General features: G+C 49.8%; 1 protein-coding gene across 2 annotated transcripts in view; it reads right to left on the bottom strand.

Moving 5' to 3' along the window:
• Positions 1-23,406, bottom strand: part of SH3PXD2B (SH3 and PX domains 2B) — an 87,983-nt gene extending 64,577 nt beyond the window's left edge. Inside the window, exons 1-2 of one of the 2 annotated variants that reach the window (XM_068959378.1) lie at positions 23,205-23,406; positions 8,606-8,686 (exon numbers count right to left, since the gene is read on the bottom strand). In XM_068959378.1, coding sequence (XP_068815479.1) covers positions 8,606-8,686; positions 23,205-23,276 — 153 coding nt within the window. In that variant the 5' untranslated portion in view covers positions 23,277-23,406. The remainder of the gene's footprint in view (positions 1-8,605; positions 8,687-23,204) is intronic. The other variant, XM_068959377.1, reaches the window with a different exon arrangement.
• Positions 23,407-24,823: the final 1,417 nt, after the last annotated feature.

The raw sequence follows: 24,823 nt of genomic DNA, 5'->3' as shown, positions 1-24,823 counted from the left end.
CAAGAAAGGCTTTAGCTATGAGAATCAAAAGTGTTTTCCTCCAAGGATGGCGTGCTCTGCCTGGTGCTGCTGCGCCTGCCCCAGGTGTACACGAATCCTGGGAACTTTCATCCAACACCATCTTTCTGGGAGGACTCTGCCGTTTCCCAGAGGCAGGCATTGCTTTCAACAGCTCAGAGCCGTGCTCAGCTGCCAGGTAAAGAATTTAGCAGCTAGTATGAGTGCCAGTTAGAGCCAATTATAGCTCAACTGACCTGCCTTGGCGCTAACATGCACGGGAATGTGCTAGCTCCTGGCTGCCAAATACTGGAAAGCTATAAATGGGAGACTCTTGGAGAGAAAAGTAGCGAGGAGACAACTTTTAACTAGACTAAAGTGCACTGGACTATGCATATTTGTGCAGGGAGAGAGGAGAAAGAATGATGAAGATCTTTGATGTACTGCTGGAAAAAAAAAATATAGGCTTTCTTCTAGAGACAGAAGTAGTCCTTATTTGATGGAAAGTGTTTCTTCCTCTCACGTTAGACTAGGACTTTGAAATTCACCCTTTTTTTTTTTTTTTTTTTACTTCTGCAGACAGCGCTTACACTCACAGCTCTTAGCAAAGTCTGGACACAGAGGAACGAAGGCAAAAGCCTTGCTGGTACTTTGTAACAGGACCTCAACATAGGAAGTTGTGGATTTTTTGTCTTTGGTCACGCAAGTGCCTGTCTTTCATGATCCAGCTGTCTGAGGGAACAGATCTTGCCGATTTATTTTTGTGGCTGGGTGAAATCATGAAGTACATTGCACACTCAACTGTTCACAATTTTGTTGAACTCCATAAACCCTGCAAAAAAGAAATTCCCAAAGTGTTGAAATACGACTCTTGTTACGAAATAGCTATTGCAAGAGCCCTGTTTACAATCCCTGAATACAAAAAGAAACCTATCCTCCCCATCAGCGGGAGCGACTGAGCAATCTTAGGGCCTTTTCCTCAAAGAGGCCGTTAGAAATGCCACCATCATCAGGAAAGGTGGTGTGACCCAGCGATTAGAGCAAGCGCGAAATATAAGCGGTGAAGCCAGTTCTACACCCACCTGAAAGAGCCCTGGGCTGCTTGGGGCATGTTACTTGGCATTCCTACCCTTGCTTTCTACATCCGGAAGATGAAGATAACACTTGCTTCACCTTGGTGACCCCCACGCTCCTCAGGCAAATGCCGTCGGAAGCTCTATTCAAAGCACAGAAGAGGAAGAGCGCAAACAGAGGGCACCAGGAACGCAAGAGCCGCGCTCACCGTCCCGTACCCTTCGGCCAGCATGGCTCAGTCTGGAAACAAGGCGGCACTAGTCTCACTCTAATTTTTCAGGAGTTCAACAGCCTGAAACAGGAAGACAAGAATAATTCTCCTCTGTGTGCCAGCTAGTGTTTCTGAGCTTATTTTAATATTATAATAAAAAACTGTCTGAATTACTAAGATACTGACTTTTTTTCTCCCCTTATTGTTGCTTCTCTGCTGCATGTGCATAGCAGGTGAAGAACCCCCTCCAGAATGGCTGATCTTACACACAGAGATGACATGCACAGACCATTGCCTTCGGCCAATTCTCTCATAAAAGTAGGCACCACTTCAACAGCATTTTTTTTTTCTCCTTCTTACACACAAAGCTGTTGGAGAGAGTCCTGCATCCCTCAGGCCAAGATGACATAGCTCCAGGTGGGTCAATGCTGAAAGTTTCCAGCTAAAAGCTTGAAGGATTTGTTAAGCACATGGACAAAACGGAGGACTGGGAAAACACACTTGATGTACACAGAATGGAGTAGGCAAGAAAGCCAGAGGTTTAAGTTTGTTTAAATTCTCAAATGTTCTGTCTCCAAATTGTGCAGCAAAGCACGCTTACTCTGGGCTACGTCATGTCTCCTTCCCTTGGCTTAGGATTAAACCTTTCTGCAGTTAAGCAGGCACACAGTATTACAACCTTCTCCTCCTAGCAGCCTACACCTATGGCAAGGTCCAAAGCAAAGGCTTGCAGCCACAGGGGAAAAAGTCCTGCGATAACCTGTCCTCAGGGAGGACACCCCCGAGCTGCAGTTTGACTCTTCAGGGCTTGTAGCTGCCTGCCAGGGGAAAAAGCTATTGCTTTGGTGGCAAGAAGCCAGGACACTGAGCGAACGGCAAAGCATACTTGAAGGGGGAGGCTCGATACTGTGAGCAGCTCCATCACGGCTCACAAGCAATCCAAGTGATTCACTGGCTCTGTTTCAGACTATAGGGATGTGTATTTTGCTGTCCAGGATGCAAAAAGGACAGTCAGTCACAGAGAACTGCAAGGAGCCAGGCAAAGGATTCCTGACTGAGGAGAGAGTGGGGACAGCAGAAAGACAAAGGAGGCAGTGAATACAGAGTGCGGGTCCTGGCACAGAAAGCATGGGTGTCTCGTAATAGGATGAAAGATGTAAAAGGATTGAGTTTGGGTGTAAGGACGTATTAGGAGTGTAGCAAGACGACACCCGCTCTTGGTCACATGAAGACTTGAAAAAGATTATTGCTATGGCTGATGAGCTCATAATTACAAAGTGGGGAAAAAAATGGTTTTTTGGGGGGGTTTCCATAAAAAAATCCACAAAATATAAGCCAGCATCTGTTCTCCAACCAATAAGATTGCTCCTCACAGGCTTTTGAGATAATTGTTTCTAGAGGATCCTATGAAGAGACTCACTTAACTCCCCCCGGCGACACATCTGATGTGATCCAACAGAGCCCTGCAGTCGCTGGACGGCTCTTCTCCTGCAGGCAGCGCTAGAAGCATTTCTCACAAGCACATAAGAGCCAGATCCCTCTATCTTCATCTACCAGAGACAGCCATTCACATATCTGATTACCAACTTCCATGCCAGCTGAAGTTTGCAGCATAGCTGCCAGCCTCAATTAATGTCCAAAATATAACTGGCATCTTTGCAAGCACCAATGTTATTGCCTTTATTTCTTAGGAACAGCATCCATCTGCTCCCAATAGCCCACATCTGGCATACTGAGTGTTACAAAAGAGCCTCAATCCTGTTCTTAAGAAATTATTCCTCCAGCCAAAAGGCTGGTGCAGAACTGTAGTTTGACATTTGTAGTTACAAATTTAGTACATATAGTACGGTTACCTGAGGTTCCAAATTTTAGAATGATAATTTCATTTAGGATATATATATATATATATATATATATATATTTTTATACACCTGAAACATTGCTCTGGTGTAAAACACTGTGTCACAGAAAATATTTGAGGAGAAAGGGAAGGAACAGTGGCGCTGAGAACCTATACAGAACAGCAAAAACACTCCTGAGAGCTACCTGGGTCCCTGAAGGTTTCCTCCTACAACTAAGAACACATAAGAGATAGAAAGTATTACTCAGTTTAAGCGCTCCCTTCGCAATTTCACTATCTGGCATAGTATAGCAAGCCTTCCTGTGACAACCCCAAAGCAGGAAAGGGCATCAACTGCATGCTTCCCAAAATACGAGGCGTAACGCTTCGCCTTTTCAAAAAGCTATAATAAGAGAAAGCAGCCTGTGCCTCACACTAGGATATACTAGTTAAATTACAGAACAAATGTTGGTCACCAGACCTTAAAGCAGAGATGACAGCTGTGCTACCAGCTGATGCTCTGTGGTGTGGTCAAAAGGATGAAAACAGGTGATTTGAGGAGGTCTCACCACCTTGGAAGAGAAAAGCAGGCTGGTGCTTAGAAAGGCTGCTATAGTAAATACCTTTACAGAGAAGAGCAAAATGAATGCAATTCTGAGAAATCCCCAAAGCATACCAGCCTTGAGTGAGTCACAGCAACCAATTAGCCAGTTTTTCAAGCTGAGGAAGCTCCTTACTGTTGCTTGGGATATTAACCTATTTTATTACTGCAAATCCATTGCTTCTTAATTCTTTTATCTTACAACAGTATACACTGATAAAACTGCATTTCCATGGCTTTCCATTATTAAGGACCTGACAGGCCTCAGAAGCAGCATATGGGAGCTCTCCTGCAGAGCTCAGCATCTGAGGACCTTTCTGCCCCAAGTGCAGCAGGAGCCACCTCCTCCTGACTCCACGCACCAGTTGAGGGCATGGCATTTCAGGGGGTCTTTGTGGAAAAGGCATCTTCTAAGCACCGGCACTGGCTTGTAAAGCTTCTTCACACACAGCTAAGAAAACAACTCAATTCAAAGTGCCAAGGGAGTTTATCCAACAGTAGACAGCACCTTCCAACAAGAGACCTTCTAGCCTTAAAGAAAATATTGACCGACTACTTGGGGATTTTCAGGATGGGATTCAGCTGGGCATTCTCATTCAATATAGCACAAATGCAAGTGTATAAATACATCCTAATTTGGGGCTTTTGCACAAGAGGGTCAGCAGGTTGGTATCAATGACAGCCTAAGGGGAGAGCTCTAGAAGTTCACAGTATTCAGACAAAAGTTTGAATGTTTCCAGCCACCACTGATAACAGAACAGGCTGCAGGCATTACTGTGATTGGCAAGGTAGCTTTTGACACGGCCAGCACGTGCCTTGCGGGTAGGAAGACGACACTTGGACATGTAATAGTGATGGGGGCTCAAAGCAATAGGAGCTGAACACATTAGAGATCACGGAAACATATTTCAGAAATGGGAATGCAGCTGTTCTTGCGTGCACTACATTGAGATGCAGGCAGAGAACAGAGCATTGGGTTAACTCCAGTTTCAGCTCGCTTGGCAGTTGGCACGTTGAGTGTCATCCCTGCCTGGCTGGGGAGGGAAGGACATAAAAAGGCCCCTTTGCCCTCCGGTTGCAGTGGGAGCAAGCTAGCCCGAGAGGCTGTCAGTAATAAGCATGCACATGTTTTATTTGGCCCTAATCCTAAAATAATTGTTTGGTCACAATGGAAGGTGACAAGTTATTCAGCCACAACCCCTGAGGAATACCAGGAGAAAAATCCCCAGCCACTCAGAGTGGTGTGGGCTGCTCTGAAATGTCAGCATTGTATCAACCCTGGCAGCCCTGGGGCTCAGCCCCCACCCCGACCCCACAGCCCTCGCTCCAACCTTCACCTAAACCTTTTCTTCTCTTGCACTCGGATCAGACGGCTTCCTTGCCCTGCTTTCTGTGAGTAGCAAGAAGGTCACTGAAAGCAAGAGAGGGTGCACCAACCTCCACTTGGATGCGGCAAGGGCTGCTACTGAAAAATAAAGGCCTACTCAGCTTCTGGTTAGAGGGTGGAAAGCATGGATGGAATCTCTGGGATCATAGATATTAAATTAACAAACATTTCTACCTCAACATGTATCTACTGTGATTGCTCAAAGCCTTAAATATGAACAAGTTTGGATGGATTTCCATGGGATAACACAAAAGACAGATTATTGACACAAGAATCACCCGTGATTCAGGTTTCCAGTTCTTGCTCCAATGCATCAAAAAGATCACCATAACTGGATATGGGAACAATTTTTCCTCTTACTACGTTTTCAGAAGCAGCCAAATCATTTTAGCCAATTACTTAGTTTATTTTATTTTTTTCTAATAACCAGAGGCATGAATAATTTCCAGCATGGAAAATTTCTGCCTAAAGAGCTAAAACTGGCATGGAATCATAAAACAGAGTCATATAATAAAGGCCTCCAGCAACTGCAATAGCCAGTGCTACCAAGCTTACCTAGAGCATTTTTTTTCCACTGTATTAAGAGGATCTGTTTCACTCTTCTCCTTTCAATCCAATTTCCACTGTACGGCACCACAAGTTTGCAACATATGCATGATACCAGGGAAGGAAGGGGAAAACCGCAGTTTCCTTCATTCTTTCAACAGAGGCAAAAGGAGTGGTTAATTTTTTTTGTAAGGGAAGTTGAGGGGAGTGGGGCGACGGGTGGGCGTAAATGTGTGTTTCAACTCTGTGTGCACCATGATGTGTATAAAGAACATTTTCTTCTAAAGGTGCTCCAAGGCGTTTTGCAAATTTGTTGTGCTCATACCACAGCCAGTTCATGTCTCCTTCTCCAAACGGTCTCCGGTGACAAGGCTTTCCACCAAGGAGCACGCACAGCTCCAGCTAAGATACCAAGCAGAGGAAGGAATAGCTGCTATTTCCTCGTGTGCCCTCACGCGCAAGCGGCAAAGCACTCCATGCAACAACTTGGGAACGGAGAAGGCAGCGGCAGTCCCAAGAGACTTCGCCCCTTTTGGGGCAAATGACCACATCTGCTTGGACACAGCTGATACCCGAGCATCAGTGAAAATGAGATGCTGTGGAGAAAGAAGCGCTGAGCTCCATTTCCTTTCAGTGCTGGCTGCTGCCCAACAGCTGTTCCCTGTTTATTTACTTTAGTATTTCCTTGGTTACGCAAGCAGCTGCACACACCTTAACCCCTGCCTGCACCCAGCGCTGCCCTGGCCGCGCTGCCCACCCTGCCTCGGCCAAGCGCGCCACCGCGAGACAGCCGGGCAGGCCAGCCAGGCGCTCCCGGTGCTCGCTCAGCGTGGCCACCTGCAAAGCTGCCACCCTCTGCGGGCAGCAAACCCAGCGATTCCCATCTTTCCCCAGCTGCTCCTTGCCCTTCCTCTCCGAGCCCCCTCCACGACATCCTCCACCACCCGGCATCTCTGCACACCCGCTTTCTGCGGCGGGGAGAGCTGTGCAGTCTCGCTGCTCTTCACGCAGACCGAACCCGATGTCCCTTTGCAGGGTTACAGCTCCCAAGAGGATGTCTTGTCGGGCAGGGAACAGGGCTCCGTGGACGTGAAGCGCGGTCGCCGTCTTACACAAACTGACCTGCACACCCACATCTACAAAGGCTTTTCAAGCCGACCTGAAGCAAACGAACTAGCCGGACTTCCTTAAGCCATCTGGATTCCCACAGGCTTGCTTTGCTAGGCAGGCCCAGATGCACTGCAGTTTTAACAGTGTGCTTGGGCCTGGGTGCATCCAACCCTTAGCAGTCAGAAGTGAGGCATCCTTGTCCCAGGGCACCCACAGAAAGCACGGGACCCTTTGAGCCAGCCAGCGGAGGCAGAGGGTGCCGAGCTCCTCAGAGTCCCATGCGCAGGCCAAGGAGGGAGATGCCAAGGAGCTTTCTGGCAGCTGCTGCAGGCCCATAGATCACTTCACGCATTTTCCTTTCTCATCTGTACAGAGCCTGTTCCAGCAGCTCAGTTTGTGTTTTGGCTCATAAAGCCCAGCCAGACCTCCTGGCTCATCTCCACCATCTAAGGAGGGGGTGGAAAACACCCTTTGCCTGCTTGCCCAGGACACTAGCTTCAGTCGGTTTTCTGCAACCCGTTCTGTCCCAAATGCCTTTCCAGCTTCCTCCCTTCCTCTCTTCTCTATTTTCTTCCTGGCTGCCCCACTCTACCCCATACCAGGACGTAATCGCTAAACCAGCTGCTATCAGCTGTCCTCCGGGCTGGCAGTGTACTCCACTGGATAAAGGGAATTTCTCTAGTGCCTGCTCCCTGAAGCACCAATCCTGAACGACAGCAACCCCCCAAAAATCAGGGCTTTTTGGCAGCAGCCCTGCTTTGTTGCAACAGCAGCTGGAAAAGGCACAATATTAACCCCACACGCTTGCACAGATTCCAGCTTGAGGAATTCACGCGCACATCTGTTCTTCCTCCTTACCACCACAGGGATTGGCAGGCTCCTCGGGCAGGAGGGCTCTGCAGGGAAGGTGCGGGCAAGGCAGGGGAGGCAAGTGGGGTGCCCGCTGCCCCAGCGGGCTCCCCAACCCTGAGCACACCGCCTTGTGCCGGGTGACCAGCGAGCCTTCAGCTCGCGAGACGCCAGACTGCGAGGGGCCAGTTTGCAAAGTTGTGGCTGCAGCCAGGGAGCTAAAGCAGCGCAGTAGGCATGGGCTGTTTAGATACCACAGTCCATCATACTTAAGCCAGCTCTGAAATAACTTGGGGAGGCAGAGGCAGAAATAAAACACTCAGTCTCTCTACCAATTCAGCTGACCAGGGAAAGAGCAATGGGGATATCTGAAGAGTCCTGGGATGCAGGATGGGAGTCTAAGCGGGAGGCTGGAGTGAACAGGCATCCAGAGCAAGCATTCACCTCACCTGGGCTGGAGACAAAATCCACCTCAAGGCAGGCACTGAACCTCATTCCCTACAGAAAGGGCTCCCTATAGGATTAGGATCTCCCTGATAAAATTCAATGCATGGAAAGCTAAAATCACTTGAGAGGCGTACTGGAACACAGCCACTGAAAGAACATCTTCAGCCAGGAACGACATTACACGGACCATTTCTGAGGAACAGGTCCTGCCTCCCATTTCAGTAAATCAAGCATTTAGTGAGAGGAATGACAGAACTCCTCTAATACTGCTACACGCAAGAGCCCCGGGGTGTACACACAGAATTACAAGCATTACTGAAGGGAGAAACTGCTCACCAGCTAAGAGCTCAGCTTTTGAGGGTGCTTTGTTCTTGCTTTTTCAAGGATGTCCAAACAGCATTTACATTTCCTCAAATCAAAACATTTTTGGTAGATTACAAAAGGAACACTTACCTTTAGCATAAAATACAAACCGTACTCCTCCCAATTTACCCCTTTTCACCCCTCCAAAGTTAAATGCACAAGAACTGGAGAAATGCTTACCTGCAGGTCAAAGAACTTGCTGTACCGTCGGTATATGACTTCTGTGGACCCATTGGACCACGTGACTTTGATAATGTATACCTGTAGGGCACAGAGGAAGAAATCAGAAAAGCGACAGAGAACAGCCCACACCACAAACAGCTGCTAAAGCTGCTAACACAACCCCGCTGCTGGACTTCAATAAGGAAAGTTCATGGGAGCACCTACAAGTCGACAATTAACTTAAGCACACATATTTTGTAGTGTTGCTGAAGTTATTTCTACTCCATTGCTGGAACATAACTATCTGCAAAATACTCACAGCTGTGACTCTAGATAGCTCCCTGTGTCCCTAAATATGGGCATATACAATCTGTGAAAGGGCACTTCATTTAAAAACAGGGTAGAAGTCACTCCAGAAGCAGATGCATTAGTAGTTAATAACTATGCCTTGACCATCCCAGCTATGGCTGCAGCATCACGTGTGACCCAGAGACCCCCCAAACTGCAGCCTGCGATGCACTGTACTGCACACCGTAAGCCAGCCTCGATCTCAGAGCTGCAGCTTGCAAGAACTTATAATCCAAAAGGACTGAGAACTTGGCCAGTTTTCCCATCAAGTAGCTCTGCTATCACCTTAAGGTTTTGTTTACTTAAACTTGCTGGGGTACAAGTTACCCTCCTATTCAATAAAATGATACAATTGCCAGGATTAATTGTGTAAGTTATTCACAGATCATGTGATGCGGCTTTTACTAGTAGTGAATGCAAAAAAAAAACCCGGTTCGATTATTCTTCCATGAAAGACAACAAGTAACAAACAGACTTGGGGAACTACTTATTTAATGTCCTCATTTGTTGTTCGCAGAAACCAAAGACAACAGTTGATGAGATGCCAAATAATTCTCAAGTGTTGCAAACCTCTGTCTTCACTAATTGATAACAGACTGCCTGAATGGGTCAAGAGCATGTTCATTTTTGATTCTTACTCTAACATCCTGCGTATTTCACCAGAAATTCGCCAAAGCAGGAACAAAACACTGAGAAGGCTCAGGGAAACGGAACTGCCAGGAACTTCAGATTCACAGAATGAAGAGCAAAGGCTCCTAGAATGATGCTGGTTTGGTATTCAAATTAAAATCCCTTACAGTTTCACAACTTTTCCCACAGAGACATACATTTTTCCAGATGCTGCAATCCAACCAACATCTCAACCCAACAGCCACGCTCAAACATCAGGTGACCTAAACGGATAGTGCAACACTAAAGTCTTTGAGCTAGTCAAACCTCCCTTAATGCCTTACTAAAAATCTAAACTAAAGGTCATTCCGCTTCTCCGCTTCTCAGTCTCGGACTGACATAGTATGAGCTACCAAGGTGAAGCGACTGAGGGAACCACACACTCTTCCCCGTGGAGTCACTTTCCACTTTAAGACGGAAAAAGAGGCAGAGAGATGAAGCAAGTTCCCATTGCTAAGATAAAAAACTTCAGTAGTTCCAATCCAGCAGTTAAGCGACCACTTTTCTTAAACCAGATGATCTGCCCAGACTCAGCTGCTACTGCTTTTCTAACTTGCAGTAAACTGCTTGGAGCGCTACACACACCACTGCCTTCTACCAGACAAAATCAGAATCACTCAGCTTCGTCTTAGAGCCCTAATTCACCTAACCACAAGTCTTATTTCTGAACTGAAGGACCTGCGCTTTCCTCCCATTAATACAATGAAGATTTGGGACTTTTAGAATACAGCATTTACAACGTCTTTGAAGGCCTGGCTGGATAGTACTTTATTATAACAGAGGCCCAGGCTCTATGCTCAGTTACCAACGACTGTGGCTTGATGATTCCCTCACACCTGCTCAGCCAACACCTGCCTGAGCACATACACATGCTCTTCAACCTCCACAGATGAGAAGCAACTCAACTGACCACACTTTGCGGTGAAAAAGGGTTAAGCTACACGAGGTGGTGTCTGAAATTTCTGAGGGCATCTGTGCACTTACCACCTCTCAAGCACACAAGGTAATCTCTCAGCCCGGCTGAGCCCAAGGTTTATTGAGAATATTCAGTTCCCCACCACTACCAAAGTGGTTCAGTGCATCCTCTGCTTTTCCAAGACCAGCCTCTCTTGAACAGCACCTGCCTGCTCCAGTGGAACAATAGCGAACGCTCACGTTTTGGGCAAGACAGATCCTATCATCAGCAAACCAAGTGTTAACTTCATGCTAAGAGAGCATCCAAGCTGCCTCTACCCTCACCCCAGGACTTGCTGGGAGGCCAGCATGAGCTCATTTTGGTTGGAACCTCAGCTGATATCCCAGCTTTCTTACCAGTCCTCAGCACTTCACGGGGTTATATCACTGCTGGCTGCCTGCCTGGAGAACGCCTTCCACTGGGGCAGGAGGAAGAGCCAACTTTTCTTCATTGTTTATTCCTATCCTGCCTGTATTTGGAGTCAACTGTTTATTACACTGGGATTTTAGTCAGGATGTGGATTCCCTCAAGACAAAATGAATTTAAAGCTCAAAAGGGTAATAAAGCCTTGAGATTTGAGGGCACACCATGCTTTATTATACTCTTTGTAATTGAGGGAAGGGGCAGTTCTCCCAACTTATGAGCTCACTGCTATTTTGCTGACGTGCAGATCTCTGGAATGTCTGGAAAACAGTTTCTTGCACATCCCATTTAAACAGCAGAAAAGTCTCTGTGGAGGTACCCTCCTCACCTGTCTGTGGAAAACAGAAGAGACAGGAAAACACTAGGAAAACACACAGAAAAGGGAGATTCTCAATATCCTTCACACTGACAGCCCCACACGACCAAAAATTGTGCAAATCTTGCTCTATGCTGATACTTACTCCAGTCCCTGATGCTCTAGGGGCAACAAACCCACAAAAAAACAAAAAACAAAACATATCCACAAAAGAACCACACACACACACACACGCACCAGAATGCAAACCTCAGGCACCCCTTAACTGACAATAAAGGGGCATATTTTCAAAGGGCGCAGTCAGACACACAGCAGTGTTTTCCAAAGGGACTGTAGATAGTCAGGTACTAAGCTCCCACAGACATGCAACCATCCCTTTCTCGGGGGCTTTTGGAAGACACTTTCAATGACAGGACAATTTTGAAGACATTGCACTCAGGCTGAAGTTTTACGTTTCCCCTCATGCACAGGGTACCTCCTAATGTGGCACTGCACTCCATCCACCCGTGAGAGCCTGTGAAGTGAGATGCTTCCTCCTCCTCCATCAGTTCCCAGCCTGCTGGCTGAACATGGCTGTAAAAGCCTGAAAAAATTCAGTTTTGTCCCCACAGGAAGCCATCCAGCACCAGTTCCAACAAAACACAAAGCACGTTCCTGCGCACAAAACACGAGAGGGCACGGAGCTGCTCAGCTCTGCAGAGACTGCTCCAAGAACGGGCGTTTTCCATGCCTGGCTGTGTGGGTGAGGGCATATGGAAACAGTTATTTCATGGGTCTTCTCCAGGTTTTCTATAGTCCTTTAAAGAAATAACATATAGAAGCCACCAGCAGGCCTTTTCCATGGAAAGAGCGACTCCTCATGGAGGATATCTCCTGGGGCTGCAGCTGGCTCTGCCTTGGGTCTCCACACCCAGCAAAATGCTCCATTCCCAAACGACGAGCACAGCTGGGCTGGGCTGCAGTGAATGGGGGGAAGCCAGAGCTCAAATCCAGCTCAGAAATTTCCTCAAGGGGTGGGGAGAGCCAAGCAGATGGCAGGGAGGCAGCAGGCAGTGAGATCCAGGAGGGGGGCTGCAACCCCATCACGTGGACTGGGCCAGTGGCCAAAACCAACAGGCAAAGCTATCTAAATATTTAAAGGCCTTCTTGGGCCAGCAGCAGGGTCTGCACCATGGAGGGAAGCTAGCTGACTCTGTGAAACCTGGGAAGCAATGGTTCTTCTCCCTCCGGAAAGGATGCCTGACACTGTCCCACTCCCAACCCCGCAAGCCTGAAGAGCCTCCATCCCATGCCCCACTCCAACCTAGGTTCCTGCACACATGTCACATCAAAACTGCAGCTAAGTTTGATGTCTAAAGGCAAAGGGCCAAAATGAGCTTTGGAACAGGCAGAAATCACTGAGACCGAAACCCTCTCACACTCTCACTTAATTTGAGCCATAGATCACAGGAGAATAATTGAAGTTCATGCCCATGCTTTTGAAATTCTTGAAATACAGTTCATGGCATTTGTCCTGCTAGAACAAGGCACAGAGGAGGGGTATAGAGTTTTCAGAGATACTTAAATACACTTGAAGTCTACTTCCAGAATTAAAAAAAGCCACATGCGTGCATCTCCCCTCCCCAACATCATCCTTCTCCAAACCGTCTGCTCCCTTGCCTTCAAGTTTTCCAGGCAGCATCATGCTTTCCAAAACCTCTAAGCACAAGACAATTCACACTTTGCAGCTAGCCTGAATTACAGAGCAGAAGCAGTACTAGGCTGGACAATCTTTTCAGAGCCACAGCACACACTGAAGAGAGGGAACAAGATCTTCCCTCTGGTTCCACATGCCTTTTCATGGGTGGTGGAAAGTTCAGAGGCCACAGTGACAGTTTCAAAGGTGCAGGGGGTCTTGCTTAACGCTGCAGGAGAGGAGCCCTTCATATTAAAGCAAAACACACCACATGCTCCCGTTCCTTGGGGAGCAGAACTGGAACAAATCCTTTACGGAAACTGGAACCCAACAGATGCAAAAATCTGAACTCTGACAGTCCCAACAACGCCTTCATTCACTAAACTTCCTAGGAAGCTCTACATTACAAATCATTGGCCATACACCAACAGTTCAAAAATTACCAATCAAGAAGTTTATCAGGACCATGGTTCTCCAAGATTCTCTTTGATCACCTCTGATGTAGAGTGCCCTAGCTGGAAATATAAACATGGAAAAAAGACCCGTTAGATCATCCAAGTCCATCCCACTGGCTATCACAAAATTGTTCCCCATAGAGCCTGTCTCATGTGATCTCACGCGTATCGCAGCTTTTCTCCCTTCTCCAGTGTTTCTGGAGACACAGTTCAGAGCAAGAATGAGCCAGTGGAAAGTGGGACTGAAAACCTTCATAAGGGAACTGTCAAAAATGACAGGTTGCTAAAAGAAATGCAAATGGCACCTGGCCAACCGTAACAGAGCTGTCAACAAAAGCTGCCAATCAGCTATCATGTTAGCAAGGACTCTGGCAACGGCAGAGGAAATATGCTGGCAACTTGTAGCAAGCAAATACCTTCTACTACTCCAACAGGGAGACCCATCCTCCCACTGGGAGCACGCTGCGAGGATGGGGAACATCAGAGCCCAGCCCCCTGGGAACGGTACTCAACAGAGACAGCACCATATACATGGAAAAAGTTCCTTTGCTCACTCAAATGTCAAATGCCACCAGGCGAATGGGCTATACTGAACTGAGAGAGCTCATACGCAACCCAAAAGCGGTCAGAATCCCAGAGACTGAAACATCTGAGAACAGAGGGAAAAAATTTGGTGTAAATTATCGCTATCTGGAACATCAGCCAGAGATCTTTTTTTCCCTTTTAAACAAATGAAGTGGCAAGTATAAGCCCTGGGAACTGTCAGACCCTAGGAGTATTCTTTCAGGGACTGATAATGAATCTTAGTGCTGCAGATAACAACACTTTTGACAATTACCACAGCTCAAACCGACTGAGGAGGTTGAAGTCTTCCACAAAAGCTCAGTCTTGCATCTTACTCAAGACGCATGTTGTCCACATACAAAGAAAACGTAGCTAAAGAAAGCAGATGATTCAAGTGGCTGACTTGAGGCAATGGGATTAAGAACACATACAAAGAAATACTAGTTTCCAGGCCCGTGCTTGAAACATGAGGCCATATGACCTTCTGGAATAATCACTTCTGGACTGCTTATATAAACACACTAAGGACATACAAAACACAACCCAGAAATTGGCCTGGATTGCTTAAAATCGAAGAGGAAAAAGAAACTGAAGTCACAGGAAAACCTAGAGCAACAGTGTCAACCTCTTTCCTCCCACAGCTCTTCCAAGGAGACTTGGAAAGTGTCCTGGGCGCAGGGGTACGCGTGAAGGCCCAATGCAAAGCTCAGAGGAGAGGGCAGCAGCTGGCTGCCCCAGCTGCCGACTGTTCCGGGAGCAGGCAGAAGTGAGAGTCGCCTGCCAGCTAGCTTCAATGGGACTGCTCTCCGAAGTAAAAAAGCAAGATGAGTAGCCAGGGTTGTGCACAATATCAGCACAGCCCCAGCAACTACCCCCTCTGTTCCCACTGCCCCACACACCCTCCTTCCCCAAAGCATCAAACATAGCACGTGCTCTGTGTATTCCCAGCTTCAAGGGACATGCACCGTTGGGCAAGAATTGGGTCATGCATAAGCAGAATTTCACCCTTTGCTGCAGAGACCAGCTCAGTGGGGACCTGCGGGCTTGCTACCTGATGCAGCAGCTCCTAGGTCACTGAGGGCCCAAGACAGCAAGTCCACCCAGCACGGCACAGAGCACCATCCAGATATGTCAGCCTGAGTCAAAGAACAGCACACCCGTATTCATACAACGTGGCAAGCAAGCCAGAAACCTCTCAGCAGGCCTCCCTGGCATGGTGCTGCAAGTCAGCTACAGCAGCCTGGGTGTCTCCGCAGCTTTCCCTGCACTTCTAGGTCTCCTCTGTGCATGTGGCACTGAAACAGCTCCACATCCAGAGCCCAAGGGGGAAACCAAGGGTCCCCACAGCGAGGGGAAACACAACTCCAAGGGATTCTCTTCTTGCAAAAAGCAAGAACTGAGCCCTCTTCAGCTGCAGGGAAACTACCCGGCAGTGGAAGATGGCAGGGAGCAAAGCTTGCAGTCACAGACACCCAGGGATTCGGCACAGGGTCACACTGGCTGCCCCGCATCATTGCCTGCCACGTCCAAGGCACAGTACCAACCGCGGATCAGAAAGCAACATTGATGTCCACTCGGAAAGAAGCTTCCTGAGGGGGGCTCCTAAGACATGCCGCATTGCTGACCCATCACTGACAAGAGCACCAATGCATACTCGCAGGCGCTCACCAGAGTCACTAATGCAAAGCCAGACATAACAGCCTCCAGCAGAGAGGGAACTGTCTGAACAGTTATTTCAAATGGGTTTGAGCCTGTGTGGTCTTCGGTCCAGAGAGACTATGTACAATAAACCTCTCTGTGGAAAACTCCACATATTTAAAGCATCTTTCGCCAGCAGAGGGAAAAAGCATCAGTGTCTTTATTTCACCCGCACTCTCCCACACCCCAAAGCACAGGGAAACAATGTGAGAGTCTTATTAAAGGAGAATGCTGGCTTCAGCTGCAACTAGGAGAAAAGAGCATGCAGAAATTCAAAGGGGTAGAGAAACCAAACCAGCTGAGGGAACTAACCAAAACAGAACAGTGTTTAATATAGAGGGAGTGGGAAATTGTAAGAGGAAAATAAAAAAAGAAGGGAGGTGACTGGAAACAAAGAAAGTTCTTGGCCGAGCGCTGCTGTGCTTGGCCCCCCTCCATCAGCCTTTTCCACAGCAGGAGTGCAGGGCTGCCGAGGGGAGCGTGGAGCTCGGGAGCGTTTCTGCGGCAGGGCAGTCGTGGGAGCAGCTCGGATCAGGAGAAGGCCTGCAGCTCCCGGCTCTGCCCTCCGGGACGGCTGGGCCTGCGGGAACCTCGCTGTTCCCCTGCGCCCGCTCAGCCCGTTCGCGACCGGGGGAGCGGCAGAAGGGTGGTTCTGGTTCTGATGGCATCGGGGAAAACAAGGAGGTACAACCCAGGTGGTAAGGGCAGGACAGGCCTCGGTGCTGACGTGGATTCCCTGGGTTAGCGATGGAGAGAGGCCGAAGCAAGGCGGCGCTGCTGCAGGGAGCAGCTGGGTAACTGGGTTGCAGTGGGCAGGCCAAGGGAGGTGGCGTGAGGACAGGAATATCCTCGCCGCTGCAGCAAATAACCAAAACCAAGCTGCCCCTTTTTACCAAGGCCTGCTGCACTGCAAACCAATTGCTGTTTCCAGCCCTGATTCATCCTTTTCACTGTACCCTCCTCCTTAAAACCCCAAAGAGCAAGAGCTTGTCATGTTCTGCTGCTTTACAACTCACTACGGCACAACACTGCCGAGCACACAGCCAAGAAGCTGCTGGTCTGAAAAGTGCATGCGTGCATGGTTGCTTGAAGCACAGACACGCAAGGACAACGTGCTGAGCTTCCCTCAACCGCTGTGCGGAGTCCTCAGTCGCACAAGTTTCTTCACTCCGAGTCATAGTGAAAGTCAAACATATGGATTCATTTGTTTCCTATTTCCCACTGCTACATGAAACAGCCAGAAAACAAAGATACCCTCCAAAGCTAAGCTGTGAGCGATCAAGGTCACCAGACCTCCAAGCGGACAGAGTTATGTCCTTTATGCTGAAGTTCACCACTGAAACTGCAAACAAACACCAGCAACCTTACTGCTCTCCACAGTCTGCAAGCGGAGCTCTTTCATCAACCTCGGTGGACACTGGCCAGGCAGAATTTGGCCCTTCCACTGAAGCATGACATTCTAGGTTTTCAACAGCCTTAAGTAACACAACTAGGGAAGAAAAACAAAGGATTGCAGTTGACTGTTGCTTTTCAGAAAGCTAAAGCGCTCCCTTTAGCCTCAATCCACTTGAGAAGCGAGGAGGAAGGAAGGCTCAAATCAGCTCTTCCATACTATGCAACAGAGCAGGACCAGACAAAGATGGGTCCAAATTTCTACCCACTACACGCTCCAGCTGCAGAAGGACTCCAAACCCCCTGCCTTTGGCCTGCCTCAAGCAGGAGAGGGAGAACACCAGCCAGCTCACGGGAAATGGGGTGAGACACAGCAGAGCCACAGGACACAGCAGCAAAACAATGTCTAGGACGCTGAGAAAGAGAGAGCTCTCAGGCTCTCAGCTCCATCCTTCTCTCAGGGCCGTGGGCCGGCTGCTCAGCAACTCTTTCCACAGCAGCAGAGAATCCAGCTTCTGGGGTTCAGTCTTGTCTCACATGGAGTGTTTTCACTTTTATTCTCTTACAAAATTCCTAGTTTATTCAACAGCCGGATGGATTTCACACTATTCATTTTAACCTTCTGCTTCTTTGGTCCAAACACATTTAGCTCCTTCGGTTTCCTCCCGGGACATTCCAGCCATACCATGAGCATGGTCATTCTCCACAGAGAGCATGGTACTGGAAGGAGTCATCTCCTCATGCCCTTTTAAAGCCAAGCAGCTGATATGATTCACAACATTTAAAAACATTGCTGCTATACATGGCGATTTTGAGCCAGGTCTCCTCAGATCTCTGGTCCAACTGACCAAGGGGACTATGACACACAAGTCCACGGGAGATGAGTTCTTCAGAAGACATCTTCTGCTCTATACGTACTAGCCACTGAGGAATGATTGTGACTCTTTAGATTAGCAGTCCTCTTGCAAGTCAAGCATTCTCCGAATACTCGATAACCAGTTCCAGAGAAGCAATGTGAGGGTTTGTATGACAAATGAAGCACAAATAGCTTGACAGCTATAAGGAACTGAAGCAGGGAACGCTCTGGAGAAGAGAGGTGCTAGCACTTCACAAATTCCAGACTAAGAATACAATACATTTACTTTTTGAATTTGTTTTCAATCAAACATGTTTAAGAATACCTATAAATATTATAATCTAGACACGAGATTCCAACATGCACTTTTAATTACTTTTCCAAGGCAGCTGCAGATACAAATGAGGTAGTTAAACATGCAAGGCTATTCACCTAGACTACAGCTTGCAACCTTGTTAACTGAGCTTGCAAGATAAATATATGCTGCATATTTTGTTTAAACTATCCCTTTTCAAACTGATATATGCGCACATTGAGGCTGGAAAAGGAAGTCACACAAAAGCATAGTCCAGGTTTTTCAATAAGCTAACAAAAACAAACAGCATGCTGTTCTTTTTTTCCTGTTAGATGTATGACTAGTTTTAATTTGTGCTCAAGAGTACGCATTTAAAACTATAAGAGTTGTGGAAAAATTCTTGGTGGATGGAATTGTAGAAACGAAGATCAGATTCAACAGCATCATTATTAATGCAAAGAACAAAATAAATTGTAGCTGTATTAAAATGGAAGTTCCTGAAGCTTGCCTAAGGGCATGAAAACAACCAAAAAACTAGATTTAGTAAGGAAAAGCTTTATTTTGGGGACTCTACTAGGGAATAACAAACATAAAACTATAAAAAGATCCTGTGTGAAATCCTTTAAAGGAAAATTTAGTCTGTTTCAACTATGGTTTTGTTTTGGGTCTTTCTTGAATAAACATTCATTTATCAGATTCTGAGACTTGGCCAGACAATAGAAATGACAGTCTGCCACTCTGTCGCCCAGACTGATTATTTTTAAACTTTGCTCTTGGACTTTGCCTTCTCTGATTTGCAATATGCTCCTGGGGCCCTTGCTGTCAGTGTCCCCAAGTGCCAGACTCCCTAGGCATAAGCCCTAATCCCTTAAAACATGATTGTAAGGGAAACGTCACTGCAGAGTCACCCTCCACCCACTGCATCAATGAAGGGGAGTCACCTTCGTCATCACTTGGGCAGTGAGCTACAGAGATCTTCAGCTTGGTCGTTCCCTCATGAGCGAACGAGAGCAGTGCATTTTGTAGCAAACACTTGCAAAATAATCATTTCTCTACTTCCTCTTTCCATTTCCCATCCATGAAAAAAGAATTTAAAGATACAGCGAGTGGAAGAACAGCAATTTAAACACCCAGGATTAGTAAACCAGGAAGAAGGTACAAGTGCAAAGCACCATAGTACAGTTCTGTGGAACTGTAGAGCAAACTGCAGAGCAAACTGTAGAGCAAACTGCAGAGCAAATTCCAGGGTCCTACTGCTTGGAGCAAGAACCTCGGTCCCACTGTGCTCCCCATCTCAGCCCCTCTACTTGTGAGATTTGAGTTAGTTTGACAAAAACAGGGGGCAGACATCTCAGTCTCACCACACCAACATTAGAGCAGTAGAAGCCTTCAGGAGCAAAAAGCTCACCACTGGGAGAAAAGCACGTCCAAGGGGAAGTCCCAGCTTGGACTAAACCCTGCTACCTTGCTCACTGAAGTACCACTGCAGGGTTTAGGACTTCACATGGGAGAAAAGCAATCATGAAGACATCCCCATTTCCCCTATCACTTGGACTGCTTTAAGCATACCTGGGTTTATTTCAAGCAACCCATATATCCCGAGCTTTTCACACCCTCAGTAGGTGGAGTCAGATACAGGATTGTCACTAAAATAACAGAGTATGTATTGCAAACGGGACCATACGGGGTCCTCCAATGCACTGCTGCCCCTGGCTTATCCTACCAGGGAAAGTGGCTATCAGACTGCTCAACTGAGAAAGAGGGTGACAGTGACACGTTGGGCTGGGACTTACCTCTCTGAGAGAAGGATTTTCATCGGTGTTGTACACACACACAAACACATGTGTTTACAAGGCCTAGCGCGGACAAGGCGTGCAGCTGTGTTAAGCTACCCAGCTAAAGCCAAACAATCAGTTTAGCACATTTGAGCTGGCACCTGGCTATCCAAACAGGATAGCTACCACCTTGCTTGATCCTAGCCTAGCCAAAGCCTCAGCCGTTTGGGAAGAGATTGGGAAGCGCCCTATGTCACAGAGCAACGCTCCTCTCGGATGCGAAGGTCTCCAAGGAGCTCATGACCAAAAAATAGCATCATCCAGCTGGAAAAAGAGCCATAAAGGGTTAGAAGAGGATGGAAATACAGAGGCCCTGTAGAGCCTCCGACCTTGGAAATTACTGTATGTGACATTTCTAACAGGGCTGCAAAGCTCCAGGCGGCATTTGTGGGCGAGAGGCTGAGAAGCAGCACGGAGGGACCCGCACTCGTGGCACGGTACAGGCGAGCAGCACGGAGGGACCCGCACTCGTGGCACGGTACAGGCGAGCAGCGTTGCGAAAGCAACAACAGATGCTACTGCCCAGTGTGGAGACAGCGTCTGATCATTTTTCAAGATAGGCAAAGAACCCTAACCTGCTCCCACCCCCGGCTCTCATTTGGAGAAATGGTGTCTCGTATTTCAAATCAGAGCTGCAAAAGCACAAGCTTTTGTCTTGGGCTACACAACACTTTTTCTATCAGTTACCAAGGCAATGGGCAAATCACTCAAGTCTGAATAGAGCAGGCCTTCCTAGACCCTCTCTTCCCCCACCGTGGGAATAAATAAGGACTTTGAACTCTGTTTTGATCCCACTGTTCTGGGAAACTAAAACTCAAGATTTTCTGCTCTGGTCTCACTACAGCCAACACAACCACACCTTAGTCCAGCAAAGAAAAGCTTCTGATCTGTGCAGAGAGAGGAGGCTAAATCTGAGCATTACAGGTCACCTACAGGTCAGGCCAGAGCAGAGGCAACAGGAGGAAAAGCCGAAGTGCTCCTTCAGACTCTGAGGACACTGAGCAACTGCCTTCAGGGGACAGAGGAAAGCAAATTTATACTCAGAAATGAGAAGCTAGAGAGCAAAGGCTTAATACACGTACTTTGTGGTTGACTCTGATTTGCAGTTTGCCAACAGATACACTCTGAAGTAAGATGACTCAGCCGGGATTTGCTGCTCCCCTCTCCCTCTCTTTGCGGGAAGCAAGAAAAAAAAAAGTTTTGATTCTACATAATTAACTGGCTTTGTGAATCTGCCCGGTTTCTATCGATCCCCTCAAACAAGGCGAGCACTCACATCTACTCCGGCACTGCCGTGGGGAGGCTGCTGCCTGCCCCTCCCGGGACCCGTGCCCGCTCCCAGCCGCGCTGTCTAGTTTCAGTCCAAGACAACTACAAGGAAAGGTTAGAGGTAGAGTACTTGAGCCGGCAGTCCAGGAGGGAGTGAGCAGCCAGGCTGCACAGCTGACAGTCAGGAACCGCTTGCAAACGCCTTCGCCTACCTTCGCCTCCGCAGCTCCTGGGCTCCGGCCACAGGAGTTCCTGCTCCTGGCAAATCCACCCAGCTGCCCGGCAATATGCCTCTCTTTTTATAAGACACCTCTGTCCCAACTTTCCGGCCTCACAGGGCTTATTCACGCTATGCCCAGCTCACCCGACACCCCGGGCGGGGGCACATGGGCAGCACGGCCACCTCGACTTTCCCAAAGGGGCCCAGTCCCGCTCCGGCCGCGAGCCGAGCGGTGGCAGCACTGCCTCGGCGGGGAAGCGCGGAGCCTCAGGGCCACGAGGAACCCCCTGCTCCAGCAAGAAAACAAGCTGGCCTAGAAGAGAGCAAGGAGGAATAACCCGTGCAGGCGGGCCCGCGCGGCGCCTGCCGTCCGAGTGCTATTGCGGCGCCCGACAGCAGTGCAGGAGATGCATCTTCCAAGACAAACAGAAGCTAATGCAGCTAATCAAATCTCCTCACGTACACATTGTCCAGATCCAATGCATAATCCAAATGGGATGAGTAAGTCTGGGGCAGAGATGGCAGGGAGAAGGAGGCAAGCCTGGAGATGGGGTCAGACTTAAGCCAGAGCCGGACACGGTCACAAAGAGGGCAGGAGAGGACAGCAGGGTGACAGGGACTGAGTGATGAGCCACACTGCAAAGCTCACTAGGCATAAGGAGGGAAGTAAAGCCCTCTACTCCTTGCTAAAGCTAGAGCTGGCGTATCCCATTTTCCTCTTGCTGTTGCTCACGGCCACAAACTGGCAAGGTGACTCAGAGAAGCCCCTGTCCTTCCAAGCACTCACGGCGCCCACCTCGGCCAACCCCGCGCACGTCAATGCGAGGAAACCCCGCGTCCTCTTAACCCAAACACAGCACGAGCAGCGTGCCACTGGGTCATCGTGGTCTCAGGCGAACAGGATGGGGAGAACATTTTGATCTTTGTTTTATAGTTTTTCAGGACTTGCCCAGGGTTCACCCACAAGGTCTCCGTGGATGCCTGGAAACGCACCAAAGCGTAAAACAAAAAATAATAATTAAGAAAAAAAACCACCACAGCACACACACCACAACTGCTCAGAAGATGCCTTGGAACAGGAAGGAGAGCGTTTCCTACGCAACACAGGGACACAAAAGGGTGCAGGAGGCATTAAGCCAGACGGAGGGGGGGGACTACCCCAGTCACAAGAGCAAGGAGCTGGGGTGTCCCCAACTGCAGCCAACAGGTCCCCGAGTCCCTCTGCCTAGCGGCAGCTCCCTCGGCCTGGCACAACAGCAGAGGCACTTTCTGGGTGGGGGGGGGGGGCGCCGAGGGACGGTCCCTCGGGTGCCTTCACGGACCCCTCCAACAACACCCCGCCAGGCAGCTGTTCGCCAGCGCCCCGCAGCTGCCCGCGCCCCGCGCTGCCCGGGGCGCAGCCAGCGCTCCGCCGCCCGCCGCGGCTGCCGGGCAGAGGGGCGCGGCGCACGCCGCCGCCTCCGCCGGCTGCGGGGGGCGCGGAGGGGGCGCCCGACGGCGCGGCGCTCGGCGGGCAGGTGGGGCCGCGGCCCCCGAGGCCCGCGGGAAGCCGAGCCCCGCCGTCCGCAGAGCCCGGCCTTTGTTTGCCCAGGGCCGAGCCGAGCCCGGCCGGAGCGCCCAGCGCCGCCGGGCCGCTGTGCCACTCACATAGTGTTTGTTGGGGACGCGCCGCTTCTGCACGTCCAGCACCTTCACCTCCGCGATGCTCCTCCTGGGCATGCCTCTGCCCTGGGCAGCCCGGCGCCAGCAGCGGAGCGGCGGGGAGCGGCAGCGGCGGCGCTGGGGGAGACACTGGCGCACGCAGCCGGGACGCGGAGCCTGCAGCGCCGCACCGCGCCGCCCGCCCGCCCAGGGCGGGAGGCGGCCCCGGCCCGGCCCGGCCTATCCCGGCCGGTGGGGCGGCCCCGCCGCCGCGCGCTTAAAGGGGCCGCCGGCGCCGCCCTCTCCCCCACGCGCGGCCCCTGGCGCGGGCGGTCCCGCGTGGGGCCGGCGCCTTGCTCTTCCCCCGCTCCACGGGGCGCCGCCGCGTAGGGGCCGCGCCTCTGCCTGCGCGAAGCCCCCGCCCCGAAATCCAGCGGGGGGGGGGGGTGTTTTGGAGGGATGGGGGGGCAACTCCGCTGCGTGTTTGACGCTGTGAATCAGCCTCGCGGGGGGCGCGGCGGCCGGTGCCGCTCCCAGCTGTGACTCGCCAAGGCCAGGAGTCCTCTGCCAGCTGTGCCCCCCCCCCCGCACCACGGGCCTCCAGCAGCTGGGGCCACTGGACGCAACACGGCGTGGGCCAGCGCGAGCTCTCTGCGGCCGCAACAGTCCCCTTCCATGCGGCGCCCTGAAAAGCAGCATCCGGAGCTGATGCCGCTGTGTGAGACTGGCTGGCCCAGGGCGGCTCGGCTGTTTAGCCTGGGAGGGCTCTTGGAGGACATTGCTTGTCTTTCCTGCGGCTGTTTGCCCTTCGCAGGGCAGGTGGCTGCTGGGGCTGGATGAGAGTCCAGGCTGCTTTGCAGGGGTCCGTGTCTCGCGTGGCACGGTGGGCCTGTGTGCGGTTCCGTAAGCAGGTTTTGATTCTTAAGCGCGCTCTTCTCCCATGGCATCTGCTGCTGGTTTTGTAGTGAGAGCCCAAGGCTGTACTAACTTGGTCACCAACAGCAGCATTGCTAAAGGATATGGAAAATTTAGAGAACAGAAGGAGGAGGGTGTGACGGCTTCACAGTGTGTTCAGAACATCGTAACTGCCTTACCCAAGACAACTCAAGCGCTGCTTGAAGCTGATAGCTCAGCCACCAGCACCCCGTCTCCTCCCTCACCAGTGGCCCGCACCCTCACGCCTTGTGCTGTCCCCACCACTGCCCTTTGTGTGGCGGCAGACACAAGGCAGTAGTGACCTGGTGTCTTTCTGCATCAGCACCACCCACGGCCTTTGTGTCCCCAGCGGTTCCTTAACACGTGGCACAACCACAGCCCTCTTCCCTGTTGGGCTTTTAATTACATTATAAAGTTACCCAGGAGTAGCACTAGCAGGTCATTAGCTTTCATATGAATTTAATTTAATCATAAGCAACTCATCTCACTCCTTGGCAGCTCCTTAAGTGTAGCTCCTTTTTACACTGCTAACTTTGCTACAACTGCTCCAGAGAAGAGCACTCTGTCTCATGAAGGCATAGGCAGATTGCCAAGACTTTATTGCCCCTATTGCCCTCTCATAGGGCTCATCTTCATCCTGCTTCCCCTCAGTGAAGCACAAGACTACTGCAGTCCTGCAGAGGAGGCAG

This window comes from Struthio camelus, chromosome 13, assembly GCF_040807025.1.
Source record: "Struthio camelus isolate bStrCam1 chromosome 13, bStrCam1.hap1, whole genome shotgun sequence".
NCBI lineage: Eukaryota > Metazoa > Chordata > Aves > Struthioniformes > Struthionidae > Struthio > Struthio camelus.
The sequence above is the reverse complement of the archived record's forward strand: the minus strand, read 5'-3'. Positions and strand labels throughout refer to the sequence as shown.